The sequence below is a fragment of the Parasteatoda tepidariorum genome, chromosome 4, assembly GCF_043381705.1.
Source record: "Parasteatoda tepidariorum isolate YZ-2023 chromosome 4, CAS_Ptep_4.0, whole genome shotgun sequence".
NCBI classification, from domain to species: Eukaryota; Metazoa; Arthropoda; class Arachnida; order Araneae; family Theridiidae; genus Parasteatoda; species Parasteatoda tepidariorum.
In genome coordinates, this window is record NC_092207.1 from 98577420 (window position 1) to 98595602 (window position 18183).

Genomic DNA, 18183 nt, shown 5'->3' on the forward strand with positions numbered 1-18183 from the left:
TCCAGTGAGTATCCCCTCAGCGAGCGGTCACACACAAACTTGTTACTTGTTACGTTTTAATAAATTTATATTAAGTTTTAAATCGTCATCCTTGTTCTCACTACACATTGGAGTCCTCATTAATTAGTGATTAGAGGAAATAAAATTACACCTTGAAATCCTCTAAACTACCAATAGTGATTGATTACCATGCAAACACCAATAATTTGTATAGTTTATCTCCAGGAAAACTTAAAAAAGGGAAGCAACATCTATTTTTCTTCATCCAATGAAGTTTTCAGGTACTCACTTACTGCTCAATTTTTGCCAGCAAGATTCATACACACTTGTAAAATAAATTAATATGAGCAAGTTTCATTTTAAGTAATGTCACTAAAAATGCTTGGCCACCAACAACTCTGTTAAGTATTTAAAATCAGTTAAATAAAGTAATAATTGAAAGAGTTTAGAATGACACTGCACTATGAGAAGGCAACTTTTTAAACTGGTTATGGCTGATGTGCATTGAAAGTTTTAACAGCTGCTAAGTTTGACAAAATATTTCATACCTTTAAAAAAAAAATTCTTGATTTGTTGTATCTTTATTTTTTCAATTTGATAATTTTAATTAGCTTCCATGGTTTTGAAAATTATTTTATTATTTGAGTATTGCAACTGATCAGAATCTCAATTTTTTTAAAATTATGCATAGTTTAAAAATGCTTTATTTTACGTTCATTAAGTTTTCGGGGGTTATGAAAATTTTTTAAAATTATTGCATATCTTAAAAATGCGTTATATCACGTATATGGAAGTTTTTTAATTTTGATTTCAAACGATGGGACATGTTATAGAGGATCAAAACATTTCTCCGCTCGGGGGCCCTACATGGTATTGAGACGGCTCAGAATTTCTATATACAAATTGAGGGTTTAGCCACGGGCAACCCTCTCTCACCCATTCTGGGTGGCATATTCATGCATTATTTAGTTTTTAAACTGTTTAAATTCTCATAGTGAATATGTTGATGATACATTCGTCTTAGTAGACAGTGATACCCAAACGTCCCTCTTTTCCTCTAATCCTTAAAGAGAACTTGTTACTTAATCGTTTTTTATTCCAGTTTGTCACAAAATTGTCTTCAAATTTGGTTTGAAAACCCTTTTTAGGCCTGTTAACCAAATTAAATTTAAGTCTCTTAAAGATCCTATTAATTTTGATAATCACTGAGGCATTTACCATATTCTTTGCCAGTGCGACCTTGACTACATCAGACAAACTAAACATGCTTTAAAATTTAAGTTTAAGGAACGAGATAATTCAGTTATAAAGAATATGAGAAATCATAGATTGCATATTGTTGAAGTCTTGGACATAAATTCAATTTCGACAATATCAAAATTATTCCCCCCAGTCACATTAGCTCATCTTGAATCGCTGGAATCTTATTTTATTCATATGAATGCTGATTCTTTTGTTGACATTAGTTCCTCACCATCTCTCCATAGTGTACAGAAATGAATTTTACCCTGATTTGCATCCCTTGGCAACCTGGTTTTTTTTATTATGTTTTTAATAATTTTTTCTCTCTTGGTTATTGTGGTAATTCTAGTTTTGTTTCTCACCTTTACTTTTCCATTTTTAGTTAGTAATTTTACGTTTTTTGTTTCAAAAAACTTTTTTTTCTTCATGCCTGCTAAGTCTTGAATATGGGTACCTAATTTTGAGCACTTGAAACACGTCGACTGTTATTTATTTCCGATTTGCATATTTTTGAAACAAATGAAGTTTTCATTCAAGTAATATATTGCCGCTTAAGTTTCCCGGGATTATTATTATTATAAAATTGTCAATTACATATATTTATCTTTTAATATTGGTGAAAAGGTTAAATTGTACTCTTTTTAAAAAATAATCTCAAACAATGCAAGCTGTTTGATAAAAGATTGACAAAATTTAGACTGTGGTTGTTGATTTTCACATGATATTCTTTAGATTAATATTACATTAACAAATTCTAACTAAAAAAATATTTTTATCTTTTATAAATTAGTAATGAATTAGTAATGAATAAATATTTTAAGTGAAATATTTCTTAAAATTTGTTTCAACAAACTCTAAATACCTAAATTCAAAAAACTCTCAGCTACAACTCCCGAAGAAAGGCCAAATTATTAACAATCACAGGGATTTTGTTAATAATAATAATTAATAACAACACATGCAGAGTTTTTCCTAGAAATAAAAAAGGGTAGGGTGCTTCCTCGTAGAGAAGAGCACTTTTGAGTTTTTAAAAGTAACATACTTAACATCGTAAACATTAATCAAAATATGAAATAGTTATGCAAAAATTACATTTTATCCTTAACAATTTTTAAATTACCCTCTTATATTATTTTATGAGCATATTTCTCACTCTTTATCAAAGTAAGAGAAAAATTGATAGTTAATAAAAAAAAATTAAAAACATTCTAAAAGATATTCCCTGTGCATAATCCCCAAAAAAATTCCCCCCCAAAAAAACTTAAACTAAAAAAAGAAAAAAAATTATTAACAATTTTAAGGCTTTTTTTTTAATAATATAAACGGATTATAAAAAAATAAACACATAAAGATGCATTTTTTTTAAAAACAATATTTATTTAAAAAATAATTTTAAAATCTCATACAAAATTCATTAATATACCCCTTCCCAAAAGAAGAGAAACTTATAAAAATTTAGCCAATTAAGAATAATTCTAACAAAGAAAATATTTGTAATATTCAGAATTAAACCTATAAACACAGACAATTTTACATGAGTGCAGTTACTATTTAAACAGTAACTAAATTTTTTTAAAAACTAAATACGAATGAAAAAAAATCAGTTATTTTATGGGAGGATGGCTAATTTTTACAAAAAGGGTAAAGAAGGAACATTTATAGGGATGAAAGGGCAAGCAGGGTGGGTCACCCTTCTAAATATGCTTAGGGAGAACATTGCCAGTGATTGTTAATAATAATCAAGCTGACGTGAAATATCCTCTGTAGTAGACGGATCATGGGTTGGAGTCCCTTTGCCATCAGGCTAACCGTGAGATGTTCTCGTGGTCTTCCTCTCCATGAAAGATAAATATGGGTTAGCTCCATCAAAAAGTCCTCCACGAACGCAAATTTCTCCCAATACTCGAACCAGGAGTTCCCTTGTTTTCTGGATTGGGTTCAAAATTACAAGGCTACGGAGTTGCACATTAGTAGTCATAAAATTGGGTCAGCTGTTCAACGACCGTTATAAAAGAAAATCAAGTTGAGCCGTGTCGTGTATTTAGCCGTTCGAGGCTATGTTTACGAACTATCACGCCTACGCAATCGAATTAGGACTGTACCTCTCGAAAAGTTTCAGTTTAGATTCCTCATCTGTTAGCGTTGCGTTAAGACGCATCCCTTGTATTCTAAATTCTAAATGCTGTAATTAATTAATAAATAGTGCTTGTTGAATATAAGAGTGTTATTTCCTAAAACCCCACGCTATTGGACAGCACAAGCCGTGATGGCTCAGGGGATAGAGTGTTTGCCTTCCAATGAGGTGAATTGGATTCAAATCCCAGTGATGGCTGGTCGTTACGAATTCCACATCAGGCTTGCACCGACCATAGTGCAGACGTAAAATATCCTCAGAGATAGACGAATTATGGGTTAGTCCTCTTGCCATCAAACTAACTGTGGAAGGATTTTGTAGTTTTGGTTGGTTCCATCAAAAAGTCTGCCACAAAGGCAAATTTCCCTCAATACTTGATCCAGGAGTTCCCTTGTCTTCTGGATTGGGTTCAAAATAACAAGGTTATGGAGTTGAAAATTAGTAGTCATAAACTCAAAAGATTGGATCGGCTGTTCAACGATGGTTATGAATAAAAAGTGAAGTAAATTTATTATGTTTCAGAATTTATTACATTTACTAGCCAATTTTAATAATTATCAATGAAGGTTTGAATTTTCAACGCATCTGGCTAGAGATTTCCAATATGCATACACAATGGTAATTAACAGCACAAACAGCTAGAAAATATCAGTTGGTTGAATACTTAGGATGCAGAAACAAATGTAGAAAAACTTTTCTCCCTTAGACAGTTTTCCACCAAATAACATGAGAAACAGAGTTTAAGGATGCAAAGACATGATTGACCGATTTGTTAGATGGTTTACAAAAACAGTCAAAATTTATTTACTTTTATTTTGCAGTTAAAATTTTACGTGAACCTTGTAGTATTTACTTCCAATTAGAAGAAACACAAATGATATTAATTCATCAGGCAAGCCTAAAATTACATAGTAATGAAGAGTTATTGAAATGCAAATTGATTTCCAATATTTTGAAATTTAAAAAACAGAATGCTGTGAATTAATATGAATAGAAAAAAACTATCAAGAAAAACACACCAAGTAAAGTTATAAGTGAAAGGGCAGAAACTTGATAATTATAATGCAAAAAAAAAAAAAAAGTAAAGGTTAAAAGAATTGTTTATTCAAAAATGGCTTGAAAAGAATAATTTTTTTTCCTTCCAAATCTTAATATTTTAGTGAAATTGTCACTTATAATTGCTTTTTAGTTCCATGTGATGACTTAGCAATTAATAATATTATCATTAAGGAATTTACCATTTTGGGTGTCTTAAACTTTGAGTACAAACTCAATATTTTCTGAACTTATACTTATTATGGTTTTTATTATTAGTGATAAAATATATTTTTAGCAAACATGGCTCGGATAGAAACTTAACTGTTCAGTCTGTCTTGGGATTAGATTTTAACTAGTTTGCGAAATATTGTAGATCAGGATCAGAGATATTTAACAAACTATACAGCAATTTTAAAAACAGGATTCAAGACAAGTGTGGGGAACGTAGATTTAGACTATGTCAAACTTCAGCTATCAAAAAGTACCCCAAGATTGAATTGAGTTAGCATGTCTTATATACTAGTGTTAAGTAATTGTAGTGGTAGCTACACCACAATACCCCCCCCCCAATTTTTTTATCAGGGATAGAATTCGATGAATGTTACAACTAGTTGGCGTATTTGCGAAAAACCAGGAGAGCTGTATTAAGGTCACCGGATATTGAGCGTTAGCTGTGAGAACTGAATTAAGTTCACGGTTGTGTGAGTGAGCTCTCCTGTGTTACTATTGAGCAGGATTCCATTGTGTGTAAATGAGACTGAGAAGCAACAGAGCGAGGAAGACAATGACGCATTCACAAAAAGCAAGTCAACTGTTCAGTGTGGACCATACATCGAAATAGGCGTGTGTCTAGATAGGCATGTTTAGTTTGCAGGTCACCAATGTGGGAAATGTAGATTTAGACTAAGTCAACCTTGATCTATCAATACCACAAGAATGAATTGAGTACAATGCCTTATAAATTAGTGAATTGATGTTTAGTAATCGTAGTGGTAGTTACGCCACAATAAGCATAACAATCTGTATTTATCTGAACATATATGATTAACTGAAGAGTTGAACAATAAAAAAGAGTTTTTAAGATAAACAGGTGTCAATGTGGTTTAAGAATGTGTACCACTGTAAATCCCCTCTGATTACACGACAGTTTTGTGAATTAAAAGAATAAAAAGTTAAAAGTTTAGTTTTTTAAAAAATGTGTTATCATAAAAAGGAGATATTTTCTTACTCTGGCGGCCAATGATGATGTTGGTTTTTCTAACAAATCCCACAGACACTTCTTGTAGGGTGCACACCGTCCAACACCGAAGTCTTCTTCTTCTCTTTGTCTCAATGATTCTGCTTCTTTTCTCATTTCTTCGTACACGTGTTCCTTCTTTTGATGATATTTATGTTGGCAACACGACTCCAAATACAATTCGTCGATTCCCCAGTATTCCAAATCGTCACTGAACGCCAATACGCACATTTCCTCCACTAAATGAAGTTTACCAGTTCGATAAAAATTAATCACAGCACTAAAAGAACGAGGATGACGATCAAAGAAATATTCGTTGTCTACCAAACTATAATCGTCACACAGTTCCATGATAGCTTCATGGGTATTACTTTCTCTAAGTCTACCAAGCCTAGTATGAGGTAAATGCTCTAGAGTTCGCCAGAGAACCTCGTGCTTAACACCTCCAACATTAATAATAACACGTCTATTGAGCGCTTTGCTCCGGATAATCATGAACGACTCCGGGGGTAGAGACGACATGGACCTGGAGTGAGCGCGATTTTGTTGCTGCAATGGGCCCATAATTTGATTTTGAATATTATATGGTTGCGCCATTTCAGCAAACTGTGGTTGGGGTGTCATATTCGGTACTGGTTGAACAGAAGGGGCAGGGGTGGAGGCAGTTTGAAGCGTGGCTGGCGTTAACGTAGAAAATCCAGAGCTCGCCTTTTCCATTTTGTCCATACTGGTCATCCTCATAGCCCTCCCCCTCGAGCAAGAGGGTGAGGAGGGCTAAAATCACATCCAACAGTCACACTGACACACAGAAAAGACAAGCTACACATTGATTTGGGTTTTAGTCTTGGGGGTGTGCACATTCTTCATTCTTATGTTACTGGAACAGATAGCACTTTAAATTCCAAAAAGTGAGTTATAACATGCCTCTGCATTATGTCTGTGCCAGATGACCACATTGGATAATCAGCCTAAATAAAGTAAGTTTAAACAATTAATTCAAAATAAAGTAGAAGTATGTAAAAAAACAAAAACATTTTTAACAATTTCAGGGAAAACATATTTATTGGTCTAAGACAGGGTTTGGTTTCAGTTGTCAAAAACCGATTAAAATAGTTAAAAACCTAGAATGATAGTCAAGAAATCTGAATGCGTAGGAAAATTTTTTTTCATTTGAATATATAAACAATAATAAATAAATTTGCATATTTATTTAAAACATTAAAATTAAATTAATATACAAATATCGATAATATAGTATATAAATAGAGATAACATAATATATAAATACTAATATATAAATATAGAATTAACAATAACTAAAAATCAAGGGAGAAAGAATGGTGTATGTGAAAGAAAGCATATTCTGAGAAAAAAATTTTTTAACGTTTCAAATTGTTCAGGAGCTTGCATACGATTGAAATTTTGAAAATAAAAATATAGTAAAGAATAATTTATTTAGTAAAAGTTTTCTTTATTTTTTCCCCAGCACAATTTCTTATCAAGATATTTCAAATTGTAAAAGAAAAGTAATATTTAATATTTGGCTTTGAATATTATCTGAAATGTGGTATTTAAAATATTAATAATAATATTTGTACCACAATGTAAATGCAATTTTTATGTTCTAGTTGCAAGTTTTGGATACAGGAATTTGTTTATGTTGGTCTTAACAGTGGTGAAAACTGTTAAAAACTTACCAGCCCTGATTTAAAAGCACATTATGGACAGGTGAACTATTATACATAAATTTAGAAAACTCTTTAAAAAGAAACAATTTTTAAAACAAAAATTTTGCTTTTTGTTAACAGTTTTTTTTTTTGTTTATAAACATAATATTCGAAATTATTTTAATAAAATTTTTTTAAAAGTCAGATATTTTTTCTCTGAGCTCCTGATCTAAAATCATACCAGCTAATCATTTATAATAAAATTATTTCACCTAAAATCATACTCATCTCGATCACATGCAAAAAAAAATTTTCTGACCTTGTGACTTAAGACTACAAGAGTTGTTATTAAGATGTACCAATATCAGGGATTACTAGTTTCTTCCGAAGGAAAAAAAAAAAAACGGCAAAAAAATAAATAAATAATAAATAATAATAAAAATCAAGAGAAAAAAAAAGTTCTGGAATAAACTCGTTTTGAAATTAAAGTATCAAATATTAAATAAAAATTTTAAAGATTTAAAATTGCAATATAGTTTAAGTGATATTAATTTCTAAGCCTTTCAATAAATCAGCTTCAAATAAATGAGAACACAAATGATAAAATTGAAAGAAAAAATAAATTTAATTAATGATACAATAGTTTCTTAACATGTTTTACATAAAAAAGTATAGTATGACTTAAATTTTTAACTAGTACATAGAGAACTTCAAAAATATGGTAATCAAATTAAATATTATTACACAATAAATCACATGTTATTTACAATTATAAATAGCAAACTAATTTTCATAGTCAAATGTTGTTAAGTAAAAAAATTCTTCAATTTTATGTTAAAGGTGTCCTCATTATTTATAACATATAAAATAAAGAATTTTTATATCATTTTATAATTTACAAATTACTAAATGTTTATTTTTAAATAAATAGTTAAATAGGTAGAAATTTTTAAAAATTTCAAAAAATTTGATATATAGTCAAAATTTGATATATAGATTGAACAAAAAATCATTAAAAAATTTAACTAAACTTTAAAAGCACATTATAGGACATTTATTTTAGGAACTTGCAAATTTTCAAGGGTGCAACTTATTACACAAAGTTTTTTTTTTTTTTTTTTAATTATTTTGAAGCATTTAATATTTTGAAGCATTGTAATATTGTATATTTGCTTATTTCTACCAGTGTCCTGGAAGAAATAAGCTTATTCCAGAAGAATTCCCAACCATAAGTATCATAAATAAGCAAATAATGTAGATCAACATAATTAACTTAGCTTAAAAATCACAAATAAGTAATTTTTAATCTAGTTTAAAATTTTTTTGGACAAAATTAACTTTATCCTAGAATAGATTGTTTAATACAATCATGCCCCGCAGTGGACTGATCCTAAAAACACAGTTCCCAGTAGAACACCAAAGTCAAGTATCACTGGCTGCAGTCAGTAAGCAGGTGGGTGACCACTTTGATCAGCCGGTGGAGGAACCGAGGGTGCGCGGTATCAGTCTATGTTAAACTGCTCAACAGTAAAGTGCTAGACTTCTAGCGCAGGTCGCCAGGCTACCAAAGCAGGGGAGCCACACCCTTTGCAGAGGATCAAAATTGCATTGGCATGTCTACGTATCATCCTCAGGAATGTTTCCTAGACTGTCTCCAATAGCCCATTCAGCAGCTCTAATGTGACGCAAATAAAGTACCTATCTACCTAATACAATTTCATTGAAGGCCTAGTTATCACAAGAGCAGTAAGGCACTGGCTTGGAGAAAAAAATTTGTGTTTTAAAATAAACTCCAAGAATGAAAAATTTCATATAACTCCAGAAAAAGTAAGATTTATTATTTTTCAAACATTAGTTTAGGCATAATTTTTATTTGTTGCAGAGCAGAGCCCACAGCAGTCGAACTCCATGAAGCACCAAAATTATTCATTAAAATCTTAAAATATAAAGAAACTTTTTTATTATTTCAGTTGGTTAGTCATATATGTCTATTTTTGGACAACAATATTCTCTAAAAAAGTTATTCTTTAGATATGATGCATTATAGAATTGAGTCTGTGTATTTTATACAGGCAGTGAACACTAGAAAGACTGAAATACCCATATTGCCCAAAAGCAGTCAAAATGACTGCATTGTGAATAAATAACTAATGTATGAGGAAATTTATTCAAAATTAATTTTTAATATTTTTGATATTATTTTCAGTTATATAACAAGTTATTAGTAAATATCAACAATAAAAATAATTACAAAAGTCACAAAATTCTAAGAAATTGTGTCATTATATACATCATTGTTTTTCTAATTGAAAATAAAAAAGCAGTCAAAATGCCTTCCTTGGGCAATCTAGTGTTAAAATCTCATCTTTTAAGAAGAAAAATTTTTTTTCTTCTGAAATTACGTTTTGCAAAAGACATTTTTATTAATTAATTTCTCACATGAGCATAAAAAAAAAAAACAGATTTTTTTTCTACAGCAATATTCTTTACAAGAACTAATCTTTAATATAGAGCCAAACACATTGTAATTTACCTCAAAATTTTAGCAAACATTTTTAGGTGAAAATGCAACTAAATGTCAATGTCAGGAACTCATCAAGAAATTTTTTAATATGATGTCATACACTTTTAAATTCAGCTATAACTTCTTTTGAAATGTCATGTTGAAGGTGAAATAAGGTGTGTGTGTGCATATTATATATATATATATATATATATATATATATACATACCTGCCAGCATTGGAGAAATAAAATAATGAAAATTTTACTAGCCACATATTTGAGGTTACGTGTAAAGTATTGATACATCATGCATAAACATGTAAGTCAAAAAGAGAAATTCAAAGTTGGAAATGATATCAGAACTTACAGTTAGCTAAGTAAAATGTATATAAATCTTAATCTAAAGAAGATTTTTCTAAACCATTATTTATAATTACTCAAACTATTTTATAACTGTTGTTAAGCAGCTGACCCGCTTATGGGTTCGTGGCTACTAATGTTACACTCCGTAGCCTTGTAATTTTGAACCCAATTCAGAAGACAAGGGAACTCCTGGATCAAGTATTGGGAGAAATTTGCCTTTTGTGGAGGAATTTTTGATGCAACTGCATTTTCGTTATACAGAGAGGAAAACCACGAAAATGTCCCACGCATTGCCTGACCACGAGGGGTACTCAAACTATTAACACTAAACATACTGCAGTACTGGCAATAGCACTATCTGTTGAGTAATTTTACCAGAGGATATTTTACCGCCAATTTTTTAAACATTCTTCAACAAATACGGAGAAATTTGAGAATATACAGGTAAACAGGAGATAGTCGCAAAATACAGGAGACTTGGCAGGTATGTATATATGGAAATTACAAGGGAAATAAGGAAAGAAATAAAAAAGGGTAAAGAGAGATTTAAAAGAGAACATAAATTTATTAAAATTTAATTACACAAAACAAAAAAATGTAATCAAAATTATAAAAAACGACATAAAAATATAATCTTGTCATCCACCTTACACGATTGTACCTGCAAAAATAGTGCTTTCTAATATTGTATTAATATAGCCGAAGCAAAAGATATCAATACAATAGTGTGGGAAACACAAAAAGAGATCAATTCGTAAAAACATAATTTTACCAGGTAAAAAATCACAAAAATTCAAGGAAAATAGAAAAAAAATTCATAAGTAAAAACATATAAAGCAAGAATAGAGAACGGATGTCATGCAATTGATACAATTTACAAAAATGATTTAAAAATATTTTCAGAACTAAGTTACCAGGTTACAAAATTTGAAATTAAAGTGTAAATAGAGGGTAGTGGGATATATTTTTAAGGTGCGTTCATATGAATTTTTTTTTTATTTATTATTATTTCAGCTTACTTTTGTAATTTTTTTTCTTCTTCTCCTTCAAATAATTTTTTCTCTTTTATATTTTTTTTTCTTTCATTGTTTTCTTCGTATTTTCTTATTTTATGGGTTTTATGTACTTGAAGATTATACACAGTTAATAAAACTTAATAAATCTTAATTTCTTAATGCATTAGTCAAAGCTTTTTAAAATTTTCCCAGTAATGGCCAACCTGTAATTATTTTGCAATTACAGTACAGAACCCGTTATCCGGAAATCAGAAAACCGGAAAACCAAAAAACCGGAACGAAATTCGATAAATTTTCCCGCAATTTTTAAAATAAAATTTTTTTTTCCTCATAAGATTTTGGGATTTTTCTTTATTTTTTGAAAGATGTTTACCTTACCATCATTTCAGAAATAATCATTAGTGTATTACCTCATCGATTTTTCTTATTTTTAAGATTGTTTCCAAATATATATATTTTTTTTAGTTGGGTTTAACACTAAACAAACGGCTTTTTGTAGCGATTCAGAAAACCGGAAAAATCAGTTATCCGGAATAGCGATAGTCCCGATCGTTCCGGAAAATCGGTTCTCTACTGTATAAACTGAAAATGCAATAAAGTTAATTGAAATAATTCTTCTGAGCATTTGGAAAGAAATACTCCCTATCCAAATATTAAAAATTAACCACCAAAACTATTTTTAATTAATATTTGTATCACATATAACAAGGCACCTCATTTTCCCTCTCTTAAATGAACTTTATTTTTTAACAAAAGTATTGGTAACCAGCATCGAATTCTCTAGCATACAAAATTGGGTAACCAAAAACTTTTTCACTTTTCACAACTTACACGAAGAACATATTTTTTGCCCATGTTTGATGCAACAATCAATTGAACAGATTAATAAAAAATAAAATAAAAGTCAAGATAAGGTAAAGGGATTTGTCAGCTAAAGTTTGTCAGATTGGTTATTGTTACCATATTATTTGATGATGAAGATATTTTAAATTTCACAATTGTGAAGGCATGGTAAAAATTATCTTAAATTTGCAGGTGACAGAAAGTTTTAAGCAAAAGAGTTGTAAAGTAGTAAAATATGGAAAGAATTGCTGAATTTGTTGATACTTTAAATATATCCTATACTTTTTAGATCAAAATAAATAAAAAAATTTCTTGTAAAATTATTTTCAAACAACACATAAATTACAGGCTTTATTATGAGAAGAAGTGTTGAAATAGAGAGCACATGTAAAATAAGGTATTTTTTACAAAAATATTATTCGAAAAAAAGGTTTTGTATATTGTGTGGCCATGGTTTGTAAGTTTATTGCGCAGTAAAAAAAAATAAGTAAATAAATTTACATTGAAAGGAATTTACCTTGAAGGTAGTAAAATATATTATATTTTTATCTATGACAAATTATGAGTCGAACACAATTTATCTATTAATATTAAGGAATTATGATTTTGATTAAACGTTAAAGTTCAATTTAGTTTTTAATAAACATTTTAACAGATGACGGATTAACATAATTTGATAGATAAAATTATATTTTATAAAATTGTAACCTTTAAATTTAATAAAAACAACATTGATAAAATGCAATTAAAAAAAAAAATTGGGGGAGATTTTGATTTTTAACTTTTGATTTCTTTTAACTAAACCTTGTGTACAGCAGTTAAAACAACTTAATACTGCCTCATATCATTATAATAATAACCAATGACATTCTGAGGTGTTTGAATACTTGAACAAACTCATCGATAAAATGACTCTGAAAAGAAAATGTTTAAGCACTGAACAGGACAAATAAAAACATAGTTTAATTAAAAGAACACAAATTACAAAAAATACATTTTAATAAGCATCTAATCCATATTTTAGTTATTTCTTTAAAGTAAATTAGAAATTTATCCACATTGAAATTTTTTTCTAATAATCATGATCTTCCTCAGCATTTTAAATCTCTTAATTCATAAATTTGTTCTACTTTTCACGCAGATTTATCATCATCATATCTGGCTAGACAGCCCAGGGTGGGCCAGTGCCTTCCTTTGAATTCGAATCTACTTCTCTCTACTTTTGACACTTGTTCGCAAGTTTTTCTCCTTTAGAGTAAGGAAATCAGTCTCAACTAAATCCAGCCATCTCAGCCTGAGTCTACCTCTTTTCCTGTTCGTTAGGGTCTGTGTAATAGGATTTTCTTTAAATTTGAGTCATCATTCCTTCTGAAAATGTTGAGCTGCCCAGTTCATTCGATTTATTTTTATGAATTTCACAATATCTGGCTCTCAGTAGATTTTATACAGTTCAATATTATATCGTCTTCTCCAGGAATTATTTATTTTTATCCCACCAAGGATGGTCCTCAAAACGTTTCTCTCAAAAAAGCACGCAGATTAATAAAGTAACATTTTTAAGTTAGGTGATTCTTTAGCAATGGAATTAAATTGGTAACTTTTTGTTAGAAATTCGTATAACTAATATTAAGTTTTATCATAAAGTATAGCTAGAGAAATAAAATATAAATTTGCTTTCATTTTTAAATAATCTTTTTTTTTTCAAAAAATTTTAAATGCTCGGTTTTGAATGCAGCATTAAAACAAAAACACAGTTTGTTTGAATAAATACAAATAAAAAATTTCATTTCTCTCACTACTTAATGTACAGCAAAAAAAAAAAAAAAATTAATATTAACTTTATGAATTTCTAACTAGAAATTACAAATTCGCTTTGAAGTGTAATTCTGTGCTACTAGAGAATTGCTAAGTTATGTCAGAAAGATATATTATTTCCTAGAATATTTTTTCAAGAAGATGTACTAAAGAAAATACAAAACAATAATTACTATATATATATTTTTTTAATTCTAAAAAACTTTTTCATTTAAATTTTATAATATTTGAAATATAACAACAACAATAAACTAAATTATCGTTAAAACCATTATGCACACGTAATGACATAATAAAACTTGAAGATATAAATAATATTAAGGTTTCATTACAAAACTGGAACATTCGAAATTTAAGTTTAATCCAAGGTTAAAACTCTGACACATAAAAGAAATTGATTGAATATTTTTGCTTTAACCAATTATTTAACAACTGCTTTTTTTAAAATTTGTACTTTTAAATATCAAATAAAAGGTCTTTAAACAATGGGCTATAAAGTCACAGAAAGATATACTAAAAGTAAGGTTTGTCAAATCTTTAAAATTTTTATCTTAAAAAATCTGATTTGTTTTAAATCAAGATTTTTTTAAATTTAAATTGGGATATTTTCCCTTTTCTAAGAAAACCTTGAAAGTTTTTGTTTTATAATCAGATTAATATCATTAACTATAATTATTACAGAATTAAAAACGAAACATAATAATACATTTAAATCTATATCACTGGGTAAACAATTGTTTTATATATTAATACACAATGCTTGCATTATTCAAAATTGAAAAATAAATATATCATTATAAACTATTGAAAAACAGTCTAAGATAAAGAAATCACAAAAGTAAGTAAATTATGTTGCCTTACACTGTAAGTTGACAAGTATTTCACCCCCCAAAAATACTCACAATATGATAAAGTAATCTGAAACAGCCTTTTTTTTTATGTCATAATAATAAATTTTTTTAAAATTGTACATACTTTAAAATTTAGAAAGATATATGCAATATTAAAATAAAATTTTGTTTTGAAAATAATGTTTTAAAACCAGCAATTAATAACATGATAAGATAATCATTTTATTTCTTCTCAAAATAAATTTAATAAATAAATAAAAATTATGTTCAATGACTAATTTTTACATTTGTATCAGTTTATATAAAAAAAGAATTACATTTTCATATTGCTCTTTATTTGCATACTGAAGAATTCAAAATAATTATAGATTTTTAAAATATCATTTCAAAAGAGCTGTAATTTATTACACACCAAGTACTATTGTAGTCTTGCTAATCGAAATTTAAATACAAAGCAAAACAGCAAAATTTTTAAAATAAATTTTAAAACAATGAAATTAATAAAGAATTTAAATAATCACAGCATTTTATTAATTAGAAAATGTTTATTTAAATAAAAATCTTGAACAGTGATAAATGTCTAAAAAATGTTGCAGTTTACACATTTAGCAGTAATTTATGTTCAAGAAAATTATTTTAGTAATATTAGTTGGTTAAGCATAATCTTATAACATTTTTGAATTATTTTGATAGGCTAGAGCTAATACAAGTTTTGTTGCCTTTTTATGCCACATTAATAATAATTTATTACAATTATTATTTTAATTGATAGGTTTTAATATTTAAAGTTTTATAATAAAGTTTCCAATGCTTCATTTCAAATTCATTTATATCCAAATTTTAACTGTCAACAAATAAAAATATTTTAATTTTAAGAAATTTTTTTTATATAGAGTTTCTACTATTATTGAAACTTAAGATGAAAATTACTGAGAAATAGTTGAAATCTTATATTTGATTAAAAAAATTCCTCATAAACAGAAAATAAACAACAAATACATAAATATTGAGGGTTGCTTATTCTAATTCTTAATTAAAATAACTTATTAATACCCTTTTATTTTTAATTAAGAACAAATGTGTACAATGACTTAAAGATAAATAATCTCTCCTAATATTAAATTTAAGAATTTTATTGCTAAAAAAACAAAGAGTGTATAATACTCCTTTTACTAATATAGAAATAGGTATTTAAGTAATCAACTGAAAACATAATATTATTAATACACATAAGTAAAATACCAGCAATAATTTTTTAATTCCTATTCTAAAATTTCTGTTTAAAAATATTAATAAAGCCGTAAAAAACTACATTTTATAAATTAACATTAACAGAGATAAGAGTAACTAAAAGTGAATTAAAACAAACTATCACACCTTTAATGCTTACTTTAAAAAAAATAAAAAAAAAATAGGTAATTTAACTTATGACCTTTTAATATTTATAAAATAAAATGATGTGAAAGGAATTTCAACAATAAAATAAATGAATCCATCAAAAATGATCTCAAAAACGAATCTGAAGATACGTCTAGTTCCGATGCCTAAAACGATAAAAACAACAAAGATATTTCTAGAAATCAAATAGGAAATCAAGCGAAAAAACAAACGACAATCATTATTACATAACAACTGTGCCGTTGACAACATATCGTTCCGTTGATATATTTATGATTATATCACCCCGATAGACGTAGAATGATCACATCTCAGAATTATTTGCCAAGTAAAGGATGCACATGCACCGGAGTTTCCTCTCTACAATCAATAACACAGCAATTTCTTTCGAACGCGATAAAAAACGTAAATATCCACAGCATATTAAAATGTTTCCCAAACGATTTCAAACGGCAAAGACAACTCAACACATCAAAAATCACAATGGAGTAATAAAAGTAAAAAAGCGATTCATTACCTTTTTATAACTCACTTAATCCTTTCTTCCTTTAGCTGCTCCGACGGTGGGAAGAAGCATCCATGATAGTACCAAGCAGGGAACACAAACTGCGCCAAACGTTGAACAATAATCCATTGGTCTCCTTCCTGCAGGATAAAAACACTATCGAGATGAAATTCCAAGAGTAAAAGACTACGATTTAGAAAGAGGATTTCTAAAGAGTGTAAAAGGGGGTCGCTATATGAATATACTACTAAAAATAAAAAAAGAGAATTGACTAGAAAGGAGCAACAGCCTATAGATACGGCTCTCTCTATTCTACTGATACATTCCCCAGTTCTTCCCGTTCTCCACAGGTTAAAGAAACATGCCCGAGACTCCCCTAGCCTGCGCGTTTCGCCCACAAAAATTTCCGGATCGATCAGTAGCTTTACGAGTTATTTTTATAATAAAAAATTTGCTTATCAACTATTTATTTGATTACGTCAATATTCAAAAATTTGCGACGAATTTTGAAAAATTAAAAAAAAAATATATATATAGAATTAATTTTTAGAAGTTCAGTCAGTTTTAGTCGATGGAAATTATGTGGGAGAAAATGCAATTATTTTGTTGAAAACAACCTTAGACGATATTTATAATAATTTTATTATGAATATGGTTATCAAACTGTATCAGGGAATGAGATGTGGTGGCAAACTTGCTGGTTATTAATTACTCCAAGCAAAATAAGCACGCAAAGTATTTATACGTAACATTAAGTGTTCACATTTATGTTACGTGATTTCTTAAAATTAAAGTGGGTTGTAAACTTTACATCCTGTTGAATTTTTCTTAATGAGGTTAATAACCAGAGACTCGAACTACTGCGGTTTCTCTGTAGTTTTTGAAAGAAAAAAAAATTCCTAATGATAGCAAAGGACGAATGAAAATATAGTTTAATAATTAAAAGAACTCTAATTCGAAAAATAGACATTAACAAGAATCTTATCCATATTTTAAATTCATTTTTATCTAAATTAGAAATTAATTTTTAACTATTAAATTTTTTTCCAATCTTCCTCAACACTTTAATTCCCTAAAACTTGATTTATAAATTTGTTCTAATTTATATTTTAATAAAATTAGAATTGAAAGAAATTTGTTCACCACTAAAAATAAGTAATTTAATGAGATACATATGAAATCCTGAAGACGAATGTTCCAGTTCTTAAAGAAAGCTCTGATAAATGTTATTATTTTTTTTAAATATCTGTTTGTTTCAACAAATTCTGCTTTAGTTCACTACCAATGAAAAAAATAATTCGAAACTACGGAAAATCCGTAGTAGTAGTGTCTGTAATATAGAGACTTCAACCATTTGAGGTTGTGGCTAGGACTGGGCTATAAATCGATATATCGCGACATATCGATTTAACGCCANTTTTTTTTTTTTTTTTTTTTTTTTTTTTTTTTTTTTTTAAATGTCTGTTTGTTTCAACAAATTCTGCTTCAGTTCACTACCAGTGAAAAAAATAATTCGAAACTACGGAAAATCTGTAGTAGTAGTGTCTGTAATATAGAGACTTCAACCATT

General features: G+C 28.4%; 1 protein-coding gene across 5 annotated transcripts in view; it reads right to left on the reverse strand.

Moving 5' to 3' along the window:
• LOC107441203 (potassium voltage-gated channel subfamily B member 1) overlaps positions 1 to 16988 on the reverse strand; it is a 42393-nt gene extending 25405 nt beyond the window's left edge. For 2 of the 5 annotated variants that reach the window (XM_071180230.1, XM_071180226.1), the window contains exons 1-2: positions 16626 to 16988; positions 5643 to 6619 (exon numbers count right to left, since the gene is read on the reverse strand). In XM_071180230.1, coding sequence (XP_071036331.1) covers positions 5643 to 6392 — 750 coding nt within the window. In that variant the 5' untranslated portion in view covers positions 6393 to 6619; positions 16626 to 16988. Of the gene's footprint in view, positions 1 to 5642; positions 6620 to 7637; positions 7722 to 16335; positions 16553 to 16625 lie in introns of those variants that run through there. The other 3 variants (XM_071180227.1, XM_071180228.1, XM_071180229.1) reach the window with 3 other exon arrangements.
• Between the last annotated feature and the right edge of the window lie 1195 nt (positions 16989 to 18183).